The sequence below is a fragment of the Schistocerca piceifrons genome, chromosome 6 (assembly GCF_021461385.2).
Source record: "Schistocerca piceifrons isolate TAMUIC-IGC-003096 chromosome 6, iqSchPice1.1, whole genome shotgun sequence".
Classification (NCBI taxonomy): Eukaryota; Metazoa; Arthropoda; class Insecta; order Orthoptera; family Acrididae; genus Schistocerca; species Schistocerca piceifrons.
Window position 1 is genome coordinate 238,823,689 of NC_060143.1, and position 14,351 is coordinate 238,838,039.

The 14,351-nt window shown below is 42.2% G+C and overlaps 1 protein-coding gene across 1 annotated transcript in view; it reads left to right on the forward strand.

Moving 5' to 3' along the window:
• Positions 1 to 647: 647 nt before the first annotated feature.
• LOC124803117 (endoglucanase A-like) overlaps positions 648 to 14,351 on the forward strand; it is a 44,611-nt gene continuing 30,907 nt past the window's right edge. The window contains exons 1-3 of the mRNA XM_047264281.1: positions 648 to 789; positions 1,071 to 1,238; positions 7,186 to 7,464. Of these exons, the coding sequence (XP_047120237.1) occupies positions 738 to 789; positions 1,071 to 1,238; positions 7,186 to 7,464 (499 nt within the window). The 5' untranslated portion in view covers positions 648 to 737. The remainder of the gene's footprint in view (positions 790 to 1,070; positions 1,239 to 7,185; positions 7,465 to 14,351) is intronic.

The window sequence follows — 14,351 nt, forward strand, 5'->3', positions numbered from 1 at the left end:
CCTGCAGACGTTACTTGTCATAAAAATTGTCATCAAAAGAAAGATGACAGGAAGATGTTCGATCAATACCAAGGTACTGATTAGCTCTCAAGCACATAAAAAATGCAACACATGGAATAGTATATAGGAAGCATAAAATAAGCCGTTGCTGGAAGTCGGTAGATTATTTATAATGTATATTCATGGACTTGGGGGCACACCAGTATTCTACGAGTTTCAGCGTGCGCTGCCGACGTCTGCCTGCCTCCTCGCTTTAGTTGCGTCTGCAGACACCAGCCGGTGCAGCTGTTGCTAGCTCCACCCACTACTGTGTCCGCATGACGTCACACGTTTGCTCAAAGGGGACTCTCTCATAGTCACGCAAAAGCGTCTGCTGTTACATTTCAGCTTGACAAGAAGTATCAAACTGAAGAGTCGGGAACAAAAGCTGCATTAAAAAAATACAGTTTACCATGTAGGGCGTGGTTCTCTGGAACCGCCTTGTTTGTTCTAGACATTCAAAACAAACTCATAAAGAAACAGTCACCTCTAGCCTGCCCGCATTAGCAAGACAACGCTCAGACAAATATAGCGTTATGCTCACGTATGTGGCAATGGCAATGGGCGTTGCAGATGGTAAACAGATGTGTTTACTAACACAATCCCCTTCGATAAAAAAGAATCCAGCAATGAGAAGGAGTGCATATGTCTCTATATATATGAGTCTGTTGAGGGCATTTCGGAGATAGGCTACAACCATGGCTCGTCTGGCTGCCCTGTCGTTGCTGACGATCGTCGGCGTCGCATTCGGTTAGATAACTTTATGCTTATCACGTTAATCGCGCAATGACAAACGTTTAATAAACAAACGTCGTGTAAAAATATCTCGTACGGTTCTGAAGCTTAATTTTAATTTTTTATAGAGTGAATTTAATATCGTGTTTACAGAATTCTAATGTGATATTCTCGCATGACTCCGACAGTGTCAGTTCATATACAAAAGCAGTCAACTTTAACTTACCGTAAACATACATGTTGGCCAGTTTTATGAGACGTTTCCCTCTATTTTTTTTCTGTGACGTGTTTCACAGGCGCGACATACAACTACACTGAGGTGATCTACAAGTCGCTGCTGTTCTATCAGGCCCAGCGCTCTGGCAAACTGACCGACATGGATCCTCTAGTTTCTTGGCGCAAGGACTCTTGTCTCGACGACAAAGGAATCTTCGGCGAAGACCTCACGCAAGGCTACTTCGATGGTACGTATTAAAAGTATGGAAAACTAACACGCAAGCAGTAGTGTTAGCTTTTGTTGACAAATGCGGTGCTTTCACACTTTACTGAAGCACTGACTTTTTTCTAAATCTTACTGCAGTGAGGCATACTTTTTGTGAATATTCATTGACTTTGCACAACGTGTAAAAAAGAAGTGTTCTTATATTTCACGATCTGCAAGTACTCTAGGACCGCCCTATTTTGAATCTCAATCATCTGTAAAACACCACATGTGACAGAATCAGAACGCCCAATACCATTAAAATGTTTCACCAACTGCTGAAGCACACTGTTCTTTATGTTAATTTCAGTCAGTGTAGTTCCGAATGGACAGTTACAAATTTTTAAGCAATTTATTGCGGTCTACAAAGCTTGCTGGAGCCGGTATAAAAATTACTATCGTCACAGCTTGTCGTTCTAGTACATAGACAGCCAACTAGGTCCAGATTCATGGGTTATTTAACATGTAACTACAATAACATTTCTTGACGAGTACAGTTATTTCCTCTAAATGAATATGGATTAGAAACCCAGAAAATATATTACTCTTGAGTTTTCACAAATAGTTAACTGCAGAAATTGCGCACGTGCACTAAATTATAGCACACTCAAAGAAATAACCTACAGCAATCCTAATTCCTTGCTCTATCAGTCCACCTAATTTTCAACCTTTTTCTGTAGCACCACATCTCAAGTTTCGGTTATCCCACAGTCTATGCCTCGCTATCATACAACGCTGTCTTCCAAACGTACATTCTCAGAATCATTGGAAATTAACCAAACAAACACTGTTTTTGCTTTGTTTCACAGATTTTGTTATTAATGTTACTGCTGAACCTAGGTTTCTGGTTATAAGCCCGTTTTCAAGTACATTACTGATTCCCAAAGATGATAATGCACAGATAAACATGATGATAAAGCAAAGATAGTAGTCTAAACTTCTTAAGATATCGATCCATAGCTTAATCGAAAATTACTTCATTGATCATTTTTTAACAAATTACATGTGGACTTACATAATTCAGCAATTACACTAACATAACAGGACTAAAGTTGTGCATCAGCCAAGAACTTTTTATCTATTGATGTTCTGAGGCCCAAAGCTTTGCTTCTATCCTGGAGTTGTAATTTGATCCAAAAGAGGTCAACAGCTGAATTGGGTTGCTCTTTTAATAGTAACACATCTGTCTTTTAATTCCTAAAATTTCGAATTGGTTTAGCTCCCTTTTCCTCTGTGTGTAAGAGTTCAACGTCTATTATGTGCTTGTGGTTATTGTTCAGGCGATGTTCTGCAAAGCCTGTATCAGGCTTCTTCAATCTCCAGCCTTTGCGGTACATTGCCCGAACAATAACCACAAATACATAACACTCGTAGATGTACAAGTGCTCCGCCTTCAGGCCACAAATGGCCCATCGGGACCATCCGACCGCCGTGTCATTCTCAGCTGAGGATGCGGATACGAAGGGCGTGGGGTCAGCACACCGCTCTCCCAGTCGGTATGATGGTTTCTGTGACCGGAGCCGGTACTATTGGGTCGAGTAGTTCCTCAGTAGGCATCACGAGGCTGAGTGCACCCTGAAAAATGGCAACAGTGCATGGCGACTCGGTTGGTCACCCATCCAAGTGCCGGCCACGCTCGACAGCGCTTAACTTCGGTGATCTGACGGGAACCGATGTATCCACTGCGCCAAGGCCGTTTCCTATACATAGATGGAAAGAGGGCTAAACTACCGCGTCATGCAAGACGTTGAAATTTATTACTTCTTTGCTACTGACTATTCCCAACAAATATACATTCAGTATCCAAATATGCCGCATAATTTCGAGTCATCAGTGTTGTGACTGTTTTGATGCGGCCCGCTACGAACTCCTTTCCTATGCCAACCTCTTCATCTAAGAGTAGCACTTGCAACATACATCCTCAATTATTTGCTGACTGTATTCAAATCTCTGTCTTTCTTTGCAGTTGTTATCCCCTACAGTTTCTTCTAGTACCATGGAAGATAGCCCTTGATGTCTTAACATATGTCTTACCATGCTGTTCCTTCTTATTGTCAATGTTCTCCATACAGTCCTTTCATTTCCGTTTATGCGCAGAACATCCTCACTCCTTACCCTATCATTCCACATTATTTCCAACATTCGTCTGCAGCACCACAACTCAAACTCATCGATTTTCTTCTCTTACGGTTATCACACGGTCCATATTTCACTACCATACAATGCAGTGGTCCAAACGTACATTCTTAGCAATTACTCCCTCAAATTGATATTTGTAGCCTTCTCTTGGCCAGGAATGCACTTTTTTCCTGTGCAGGTCTGCTGTTGATGTACTCATTGCTCCGTCCACCATTGGATATTTTCCTATCGAAGTACCAGAATTTCTTAACTTCATCTACTTCGTGATTATCAATCCTAACATAAGTTTCTTGCTACTCTCGTTTCTGACCTACTTCTCACTACTTTCGTCTTTCTTCGATTTACTCTGAGTACATATTCTGAACTCAATACACTGTTTCTTCCATTCAGCAGATCTTGTAATTCTTCTTCACTCTCACTGAGGATAGAAACGTCATCAGAGAATCTTATCATTGTTATCCTTTCACAGACTCTTGAACCTTCCTGTCATTTCCATCGTAGTTACTTCGATGTATAGATTGATCAGTTGGGGTGAAACACTACATCCCCGTCTTACTCCTTTTATAGTCTGAGCACTTCGCTCTTGCTCTTCCCCTCTTATTATCCCTTCGTGTCTCTTGTACATTTGTATATTATCCATCTCTTCCTATAGCTTACTCCTATTTTTCTCTGAATGTCGAACATCTTCCTCCATTTAGCATTGTCGACAGCTTTTACCGAGTCAACAAATCCCATGAACGTGTCTTGATTTTTCTTTAGTCTTGCTTCCATTATCAACCACAACGTCAGAAATGCCTCTCGGCTGCCTTTACTTTCTCTAAAACGAAACACCGTCATCTAACACATTTTCAATTTTCTTTTCCATTCTTTTGTGTATTATTCTTGCCAGAAAATTGAATGCATGAGCTGTTTAGCTGATTGTGTGATAATACTCGCACTTGTTGCTTCTTTCTATCTTCAGAATTGTATGGATGATCCTTCTCCAAAAGTTTGAGGGTATATCTCCAATCTCATACATTCCACACATCAACGTGAATAATCGTTTTGTTACAATTTCCCGCAATGTTTTTAGAAATTCAGATGGGATGTTATCTATCCCTTCTGCGTTATCGGATCTTAAGCTCCTTTAAATTGTAATTGTAATACTGGATCCCCTACCTGTTCCCCATTAACTCATGCTTCTTTTACAATCGCATCGGACAAATCTTTAAACTCACAGACGGTTTCAGTGTTCTCTTTCCACTTATCCGTTCTAGCCTCTACATTTAACAGTCATTGCAGTCTTAATGTTATCACTCTTGCTTTTAATCTCACCGAAGGTTGTTTTAACTTTTGTTTATGATCAGTTAGTCTTTCTTACAGTAATTATTGTCCGATTCCTTCACATTTCCGCCTTGGCTTCCCTGTACTTCCTATTTATTTCATTCCTATTTGTGTGTTGCTGAATTTCCCTGAACGGTTTTGTACTTTCTTCTTCCATCGACCAAAGAAGTATTTCTTCTGTTTCCCATGGTTTCCTCGTAGTAACTTTCTTTCTACTATCGTTTTCTTCGCAATTTGTGTTAATACGCTTTTGAGAGATGTCCGTTCGATTTCAGCTGAATTGCCTACCGAGCTGTTCCTTATGGAAGTGTCTATAGCGAACTTCTTCATTCTTCAGTACTTCCGAATCCCAAATCTTTGCGTATTGATTCACTCTGAGACTTCTCTTAAACTTCAGACTTTCTTAATCACTACTAAATTATGATTTGAGACTGTATCTGCTCCTGAGTACGCCTTACAGTGCAGTACCTGATTTCGAAATCCCTGCCTTGCCAGCTGATATTTATTGCAGGACTCAGTTAGTCTTTTTCCTCTCTCATTACTGACACCAAGCCCATATTCTTTCTTCTGCTGCTTCTGCCCCTACAACCGCATTCCAGTCTCCCATGGCTATTACATTTTCGTTTCCGTTCAAGTATTGAAACACTCGTTTAATATCCTCATATACTTTCTGTATCTTTCCATCTTCAGCTTGCGACGTCGGCATATATACCTGAACTATCGTTGTCGGTGTTGATTTGCTGTCGATTCTGATAAGAACAACGCTACCATTGAACTGTTCGCAGTAACACGTTCTCGGCCCTACCTGCCTATTAATAACGAATCTTACTCCCGTTATATCATTATTTACTGCTTTCGATATTACCCTATATTTATCTGATGATTAGAAATCATTGTCTCTTTCCAGTCCTCACAAGTGACCCCCACCATATCTGGACTGTGCCTTTGAATTTCTCTTTTCAGGTTAAAACTTCTGACATTCCACGCCCCGTCTCGTAGAACGTACTCTTTCATTGGTTATTCAGCCTAACTAATGTAAAGATAAAATTATATCACTGCATGACACATAGTTCAGAAGATGTGACTTCATAAACATTGAGCTACATGAAAACGAAACTGCAGAGCAAAGTTCGGTAGAGAGACGGGAGAATTACGTGTACAAATATGTGTGAAGCATGTGAAATACATGTGAAGTATGTGGCATGTACTTATGTGGGTAAATCCAAAGGTAAGAAGGTCCTCCTAAACTTGTGGATCGATTTCAAGCAAATTCGATACTCATACTACTTACTCTCTGAAAAGAAATTCTGTGGGGGTAAGAATGAGCAACCTCCTGTTGGAGTACGGGTGATGACGTGGAGAGAGAAGGAGGGGAGGGGGAGGTGGACACAGATATTGGGGAGAAGGAGAAGCACATAGAGCGGGGGAAGGGTAAAGGGCAGAAGGGGATGAGGAGGAGATGGACAGAGAACTGGAAGACCAGGAAAATGTCGCACGAAGAACTACCAGAAAGGTTTGATACTGTCCCACCAGCAGTCCGGCAGTGATATAGTTCCAGTATGATGAGGTCCCACCACACTTTTCTGCTGATGTCAGAGAACGGTTAGACAATGTGCTCAACAACTGTGGTAAACGGAAATGCCGTGTGGCTAGGGTCTCCCGTCGGATAGACTGTCCACCTGGTCCAGTCTTTCGAGTTGACGCCACTTCGATGACTTGAGTGTCGATGGGGATGAAATGATGATAAGGACAACACAACAGCCAGTCTCTGTTCGGAGAAAATCTCCCACCAAGCCGGGAATCGAACCAGGGCTGTTAGGTATGACATATCGACGCTCTGAGCACTCAGCTACCAGGGGCGGACAACAACTGTGGTGAAATGGGAGGGATGTGCTAGTACGTGGCCACTACGTTCACCCAACCTCACTCTCATTGATATCTTTTCTTGAGGAGAACAAAGCGTTTGGTGTACGAGACAATGACACAAACAGATGCTCGCCTGTTTAACTGAAGCCGCATCCATTATTCGTTTAACATGCAGGTGACAGGTGCGCTTTAATATAAAGGGACGAAGTATTAAGCAACATCTCTGAAGCAATATTCATCACACAGTAGTCTTAACACCATCTCTGTATATCAGTAGTGCCCAATATTCATGGACCCATCGCGAGGAAATGGTGTACATGTGACATTTTTGCCACTTGAAGTCTTCGTTTATATCTTCTCTAAACACAAAATTTGTATAAATACTTTTCTGTACGCAGTATTCTTCAGAATATTAACATACTTTGAAACAAGTGCTGCCAGTATAGTTTTTGTTGAAAATGAGTCGAAAACTGAGTTAAAACATATGAACTCTAGGCAAAAGTGGTAATTCATATTGAGATACTGTATACAATTATTACACCATAGACTAAAAATCTTACGCAAGCGCCTGGCAGGTATCGAAGAGTGTGCTATCTTTGCAGCGGGAGACTATGTCAAGTTCACGTTCCCCGCGGCGTCAGCGTTCACTGTGCTGTCGTGGGGTGCGATCGAGTTCGAACAGGGCTACCAGCAGGCAGGCGCCCTGGACGGAGTGCGCGACGCCATCAAGTGGGGCACCGACTGGCTGCTCAAGGCGCACCCCCAGCCCAACCAGCTGTACCTGCAGGTGGGCAACGGCACCACCGACCACAACTACTGGGGCCGGCCCGAGGACATCGACTTCCCCAGGCCAGCCTACCTGCTCAACGAGTCCTTCCCAGGTGAGTTTCTCTTCAGGTCTTTAAGATGTAGTTCTCCATTCCAGCCTATGGCCATATGTACCAAAAGGGCACTTGCAATTCTTTCCTTGTACGATCCCATCAAATAGTGTACAGCAACGACTCTGGTACTGACAGCAATTGGAAAGTACCAGAAGACGACACACACACACACACACACACACACACACACGTACGCTCGCGCACTCGCTCTTGCGCGCGCACAGCATATACACTACTGGCCATTAAAATTGCTACACCAGGAAGAAATGCAGATGATAAACGGGTATTCATTGGACAAATATATTATACTAGAAATCACATGTGATTACATTTTTACGCAATTTGGGAGCATAGATCCTGAGAAATCAGTACCCAGAACAACCACCTCTGGCACTAATAACGGCCTTGATAGGCCTGGGCATTGAGTCAAACAGAGCTTGCATGGTGTGAACAGGTACAGCTGCCTATGCACCTTCAGCACGATACCACAGTTCATGAAGAGTAGTGACTGGCGTATTGTGACGAGCCAGTTGCTCGCCCACCATTGACCAGACGTTTTCAATCGGAGAGAGATCTGGAGAACGTGCTGGCAAGGACAGCAGTCGAACATTTTCTGTATCCAGAAAGGCCCGTACAGAACCTACAACATTCGGTCGTTCATTATCCTGGTGAAATGCAGGGTTTCGCAGGGATCGAATCAAGGGTAGAGCCACGGGTCGTAACACATCTGAAATGTAACGTCCACTGTTCAAAGTGCCGTCAATGCGAACAAGAGGTGACCGAGACGTGTAACCAATGCCACCCCGTACTATCACGCCGGGTGATACGCCAGTATGGCGATGATGAATACACGCTTCCAATGTGCGTTCACCACGATGTCGCCAAACACGGATGCGACCATCATGATGCTGTAAACAGAACCTGGATTCATCCGATAAAATGACGTTTTGCCATTCGTGCACACAGGTTCGTCGTTGAGTACACCACCGCAGGCGCTTCTGTCTGTGATGCAGCGTCAAGGATAACCGCAGCCATGGTCTCCGAGCAGGTAGTCCATGTTGCTGCAAACGTCGTCTAACTGTTCGTGCAAATTATTGTTGTGTTGCGAATGCCCCATCTGTTTACTCAGGGATCGAGAAGTGGCTGTACGATCTCAAATGGTTCAATTGACTCTGAGCACTATGGGACTTAACTGATGTGGTCATCAGTCCCCTAGAACTTAGAACTACTTAAACCTAACTATCCTAAGGACATCACACACATCCATGCACGAGGCAGGATTCGAACCTGCGACCGTAGCGGTCACGTCGTTCCAGACTGTAGCGCCTAGAACCGCACGACCACTCCGACCGGCGGCTGTACGATCTGTTACAACCATGCGGTTAAGATGCCTGTCATCGCGACTGCTAGTGATACGAGGCCGTAGGGATCCAGCATGGCGTTCCATATTACCCTCCTGTACCCACCGATTCCAAATTCTGCTAACAGTCATTTGATCTCTATCAACGCGAGCAGCAATGTCGCGATACGATAAACCGCAATCGCAATAGGCCACAATCCGACCGTTATCATAGTCGGAAATGTGATAGTACAGATTTCTCCTCCTTAAACGAGGCATCACAACGACGTTTTACCAGGCAACGCCGGTCAACTGCTGTTTGTGTATGAGAAATCGGTTGGAAACTTTCCTCATGTCAGCACGTTGTAGGTGTCGCTACCGGCGCCAACCTTGTGTGAATGCTCTGAAAAACAAATCGTTTGCATATCACAGCATCTTCTTCATAGGAAGAAGATGCTGTGATATGCAAACGCGTCTGTAGCACGTCATCTTCGTGGTGTAGCAATTTTAATGGCCAGTATATATAATGGCTATTATTTTCAACCTCCGATTGTTATCAGAATTAAAACCACAGTGTAAATCTGGGGAATCTTTGCGGAGATATGATGCACCAGTCTCCACTCTCTATCTTGCCGATCTATCGCTTCACGCCGCACCGCCGCACTTCTGAGTTCGAGCGCACAGTGAACATGTTAAGGATGCCTACAACGGTCTCTCCCGCCACGTGTGAAATTCCCGTTGAGGGGTTTCGCTTGATTTCATGCAGCCAGCACAGTGTAACTGTCATGTGTTTCCTCCTTCATGCCAATTATCGGGCAGTGGGAAGTGTTTGACGACCCATCACACAGCATAGAACTGGCTCTCATCATCTTTGGTTTTCGTCTCTTCACTCAGATGTACCTCTGCCTGTGAGGAGAATTTTGACACGAACAGAAAACTGCATACAAGTGGACGGAGTTGGCAGAAATCACAGGTCGCTGCCTTGTATGGTGAGGGTACAGTAAAGTTGGTAGCATGCTACGACAAATGCGTAAGTCGGAGTGCCGACTGTGTGGAGAAGTAGATGGAAGGTGTAGCAAAATTTTGCAGGTAAAATATTCTTGAGTTTTGACAGTGGTTTCCATTTCGCGATCGATCAAAGGTTAAAAAAATAGCAGTCATATATACGTACAGGAACATCAATGTTGCAGCCATCGCATGTGTTTTAAGGGCACTTGTCTAGTGTCCTGTCATTTTATTTACTTATTTTTTTACTTTGCCACAATTACAGAGGCTTGGCAGATAGGAAGAGCGACCGTTGTATGTCAATTTACTTGCTCACAACCCATTCTTTTTCTAATTTTCTCTATATGTGTTCATGTGTGAATCAACATGTGAATGATGATGTATTATACTTGTTTCCACATGTCAGATAGTGTAGGGTAATGGCTTTGCGTCGCCAGCGTAACTGGGTTGTTGTAGTGGATAATACAGAGAGCTTGGTGAACAGAACCAAGGCGAGAGCAGGGACAAAGCATTCCCTGGGGAATGTTGGTACTCTTCTTCCCATGCTAACGAAAAGTAATCCCCATTCTTGACAACCAAGTGGATGGTTAGGGATCTCCACTAAATGGAACTTGACACTGGCCTTCTGGAAGTAGGGGTGGATGATTATGATTCTTAGTCAACTAGTCGAAAGGATAAAGGTCCTAGTGGGTAATTAATCCTTTTCTTTCACCTATGATGACTAGCTAAGTCACGGGCTCTTTTCATCTGAAAATTTAAGCCAAATACGTGCTTTCTTCTCCGTGTACGATGAATGTGAAATTGGTTTCATTATTTCGGTCATAGACCCTACGGAAGTGTTCGTTTTACTATAGAACGTAGCATTTTCGCTCGCTTACTTGTTCCTCTCCTTAAATTCCATGTCAGTGATTATTATATAGTAATTTTCGGTCACTGCCTAGTACCTGCCCTTGCATTAATCTTTGTTCGACTCGGCATCTTTATCACGTGTCCATAATGTCCATGGGATTGTAATATCTTACCGCTTAAAGAATAGCTCACATTGCATTAATTCAAGAGAATATTTGTGTGTTTTATAAATTATCCATTATGTCATCATTTTTCCGTATATCTTGAAGTTACCTAAATCGGTCCTCAGCCACTCACGTGCCCTCAGATGTACAGACAGAGTTTGTCTGTGGTGATTAGAAGATTGGTCGCAGTGTGCAGAATTTAACGAGTACTTCAGGGTGTATAATTGCCATTAATTACGATTTTATGTATCTTTTCAGACGTGCTACAGATTTGGGGTTCGCTCTTTTCACGTTCTACACTATATGTGGCTAGCTTAAAACCACACTTTCTTGGGGCTCGATCACGAACTACTGATTTGTACAACAATTTGCATGTATACTGAATTATGCGGAATTGTCTTAATTCTGAACTTTTCTCCGTAAGTCGATTTCTTGATCGCCACCCCCACTGTGTTTCTGAGCTTCTGGGCCCTAATATACCGGATCTAAGTCACTGGTTGGTAGGTGATACATTCTGAGTGAACGTGTTTACCTATGCGTACGGGAGGCCGATTCTGATATCTGATTTTATGATTTTCATACCAATTTCGACACTTACTGTTGATCTGAGTACAAAAGTCCATGGCACATCCCTGTTGGTATGAATTACTCTCTGAATTCAGAATTAGGATGAGCTCAGGGAGTAGATGGTGTAGTTTTTCTGTGTGAAACAGTAAATAAATGATTTTGAGTGTTTTCTTGCCTCTCTCTGTTGTAGTTCCCCCGTAATACTAAGAGGAAGAATGACTGTTTTCGTATTTACGCTTGCCTTGGCCACTGTAGTAATACGATTGTTGACGAAGTATTCACGAGAAGTTTAATGTGTTTTATGAACCACAAGAACGTCTTGAGGTGAACTGTATGTTAGCGCATCACCCTTGTTGAGTAATAAAACTACAGTTCGTTTCCGTAATCTGTTTGTTCTCTGAAGTACACTAAAACTTCTCTGCCATTATACTCCTCCATTCCATGCCATAATTCGAAGGCCTTGCTGTATAAACGCAAAGTACGTCATCCGTGTAATGAAAGAAAAGAAGGGATGATTCCAGAAACTTATTTACGTTTTTCCTTGCCTATTACTTTTAATATGAGAAGTAGTAATAAAATGATTTGAATGTCTGTACAGAGCTTATGAATCAATAATACTGACTAAGGGTTAATAAAGTTAATACAGTCAGTACTTATACTATTGCTGCTTGCAATAATAATGATAATAATAATGACAATAGTAATTGTCATAGGGATTGCAGAGGAGCAGTTCAGCTTTAGAAGAGGAAAAGGAACAAGAGATGCTATTAGCCTGCTAAGAACTATAGGGGAAAGATATATGGAAAAAGATAGAGAAACCTTTGCTGTTTTTGTAGATTTAGAAAAGGCTTTTGACAGAGTTCAGTGGAACAAGCTGATGGATATTTTGAAGAGGAAAGGAGTAGATTGGAAAGAGAGACGACTGATACAGAATCTATATTTACACCAGAAAGTAAGGATAAGGGTTGGAAATGAAATGTCAGAAGGAAGCAGCATTGCACGAGGTGCTAGACAAGGTTGTTGCCTTTCCCCACGGTTGTTTAACGTAGACCTTGAAGAGGTGATTGCGAAAAGCTTAGATGGGAAAAGAGAAATATGTATTGGTGGAAAGAGAGTAGAATGTATAAGATTTGCTGATGACATGGTATTAGTGGTAGAAAGTGAGCGGACAGTGAATAACGTGCTCAAAGATCTGAATGAAGCTTGGGTGGAATATGGGAACAAAGAGTATGGTCATCAGTACAAGACGCAGACTGTCCAATATTAAAATAAGACAATCTACCGTTAGTCAAGTAAGTAAATTTAAATATCTCGGAAGCACAATAACTGAAGACTTGAGATGTCACCAGGAGGTGGAAACTCGAATTGCCATAGCGAAGGAGTCATTCAACAGAAAGAGGAGACTCTTATGTGGCAAATTAGATACAGAACTAAGGAATAGGATTGTCAAATGTTTTGTCTGGAGTGTGGCACTATATGGGGCAGAAACATGGACGCTGAGACGAGAGGACGGAAGCATTTGAGATGTGGATGTGGAGGAGAACAGAAAGAATATGCTGGATGGAAAGTGTAGGCAATGAAAGAGTATTGGAAAGGGTTGGTGAGAGAAGATGTCTGCTGAAGGTTGTAAGAGAAAGGAAAAAGAACTGGTTGGGACATTCATTGAGAAGGGAGTACTTGCTAGTAGATGCTTTGGAAGGATTGGTTTGTGGGAGAAGACTGAGAGGAAGAAGGAGATACAAGATGATAGACGACATAAAGGGAAGAGGAAATTATGCAGACCTGAAGAGGACGGCAGAAGACCGGAGAGCCTGGATAACTACCATGTGAAAACCTGCCTTTAGGCAGAACACTGATGATGATGATAGTAATAATAAAGATAGTGGCTGATAGAAAGTGAATTTATAGGTCTACAAAATAGCTATCTTATGATATAGCGAGTTCTGGGGAAGAGAAGGGAAATATTAGGAAATGAGGAAGATCTGGTTGGAAAGAAGGATGTAAAGTGGCAACGAGTCCGTACTGGGACAACAGTAGTCACTATTGCTCCTTCAGCATATATGTCATAAAATTTCTTTTGAAACTGGAGATGTTGTTCAGTCTTCTAATACAATGATGGAGATTATTCCGAAGTCAAGTTACTGCTACTGAAAAGGACTTAGAGCAAGTGACTGAGTGATGAAGTGGTACAGAAAGGATTTTGATCTGAAGGAAACGGGTGTTCACGACATGTACTTCACGCAAGAGCTTTAAGGCCAAGGAGAGATCTGAGGGGCAGTGTACGTTGGTAAGACAATAGAGAAGACAGAGGGCTTGGAAAGCTCTGCGCTTCACTGCCTGTAGACAGGGTAACTGTGCACATGATGGTAAAATATGATCAAAGAGTCGAACGTTGGAGATATATTGAACACAGGCGTTCATAACCATTTCCAGGGGCCGCGAACATTCTTAAGAAAGTCCTTGCAAGGTAACATCACTCTAATAAATAATTGGAAGGGCAAGTGTTCCTACAAGTTTCTTTTTCAGGACTAGAGGGAAAAGTTTTTTTTTTTTCATAGTACATGGAGAACTACTGTGACTTCCTGCACATTGTTGTTAGAAACTCAGTTTAATTTAGATTTTCATATATTATTACTTTTAGACACTTTGGTGAGGGAGAAAAGTTAATTTTTCCCCATTTAGGATTAAAAATGTTAGGGAATCCCAACCATTTAGGGCTAATGAGCATAGAATGACCAGCCAGTACCGCCTAGGTTTTCTATGGGCTGAACTTTAACTCTATATTCTGCGCCCATTCTGATAGTGCTCAAATTCTCCATCTCGATCTCTGTCTTTAGGTTTTTTGGTTTTGCACACAGATAAAACTGGAGGTCATCAGCATATCAGCATTTATGTGATATTTGCAGTAGGACTAAACTGATGACATATTTTTCAAACAACTTACGGGAATTCAGCCAGGTTAC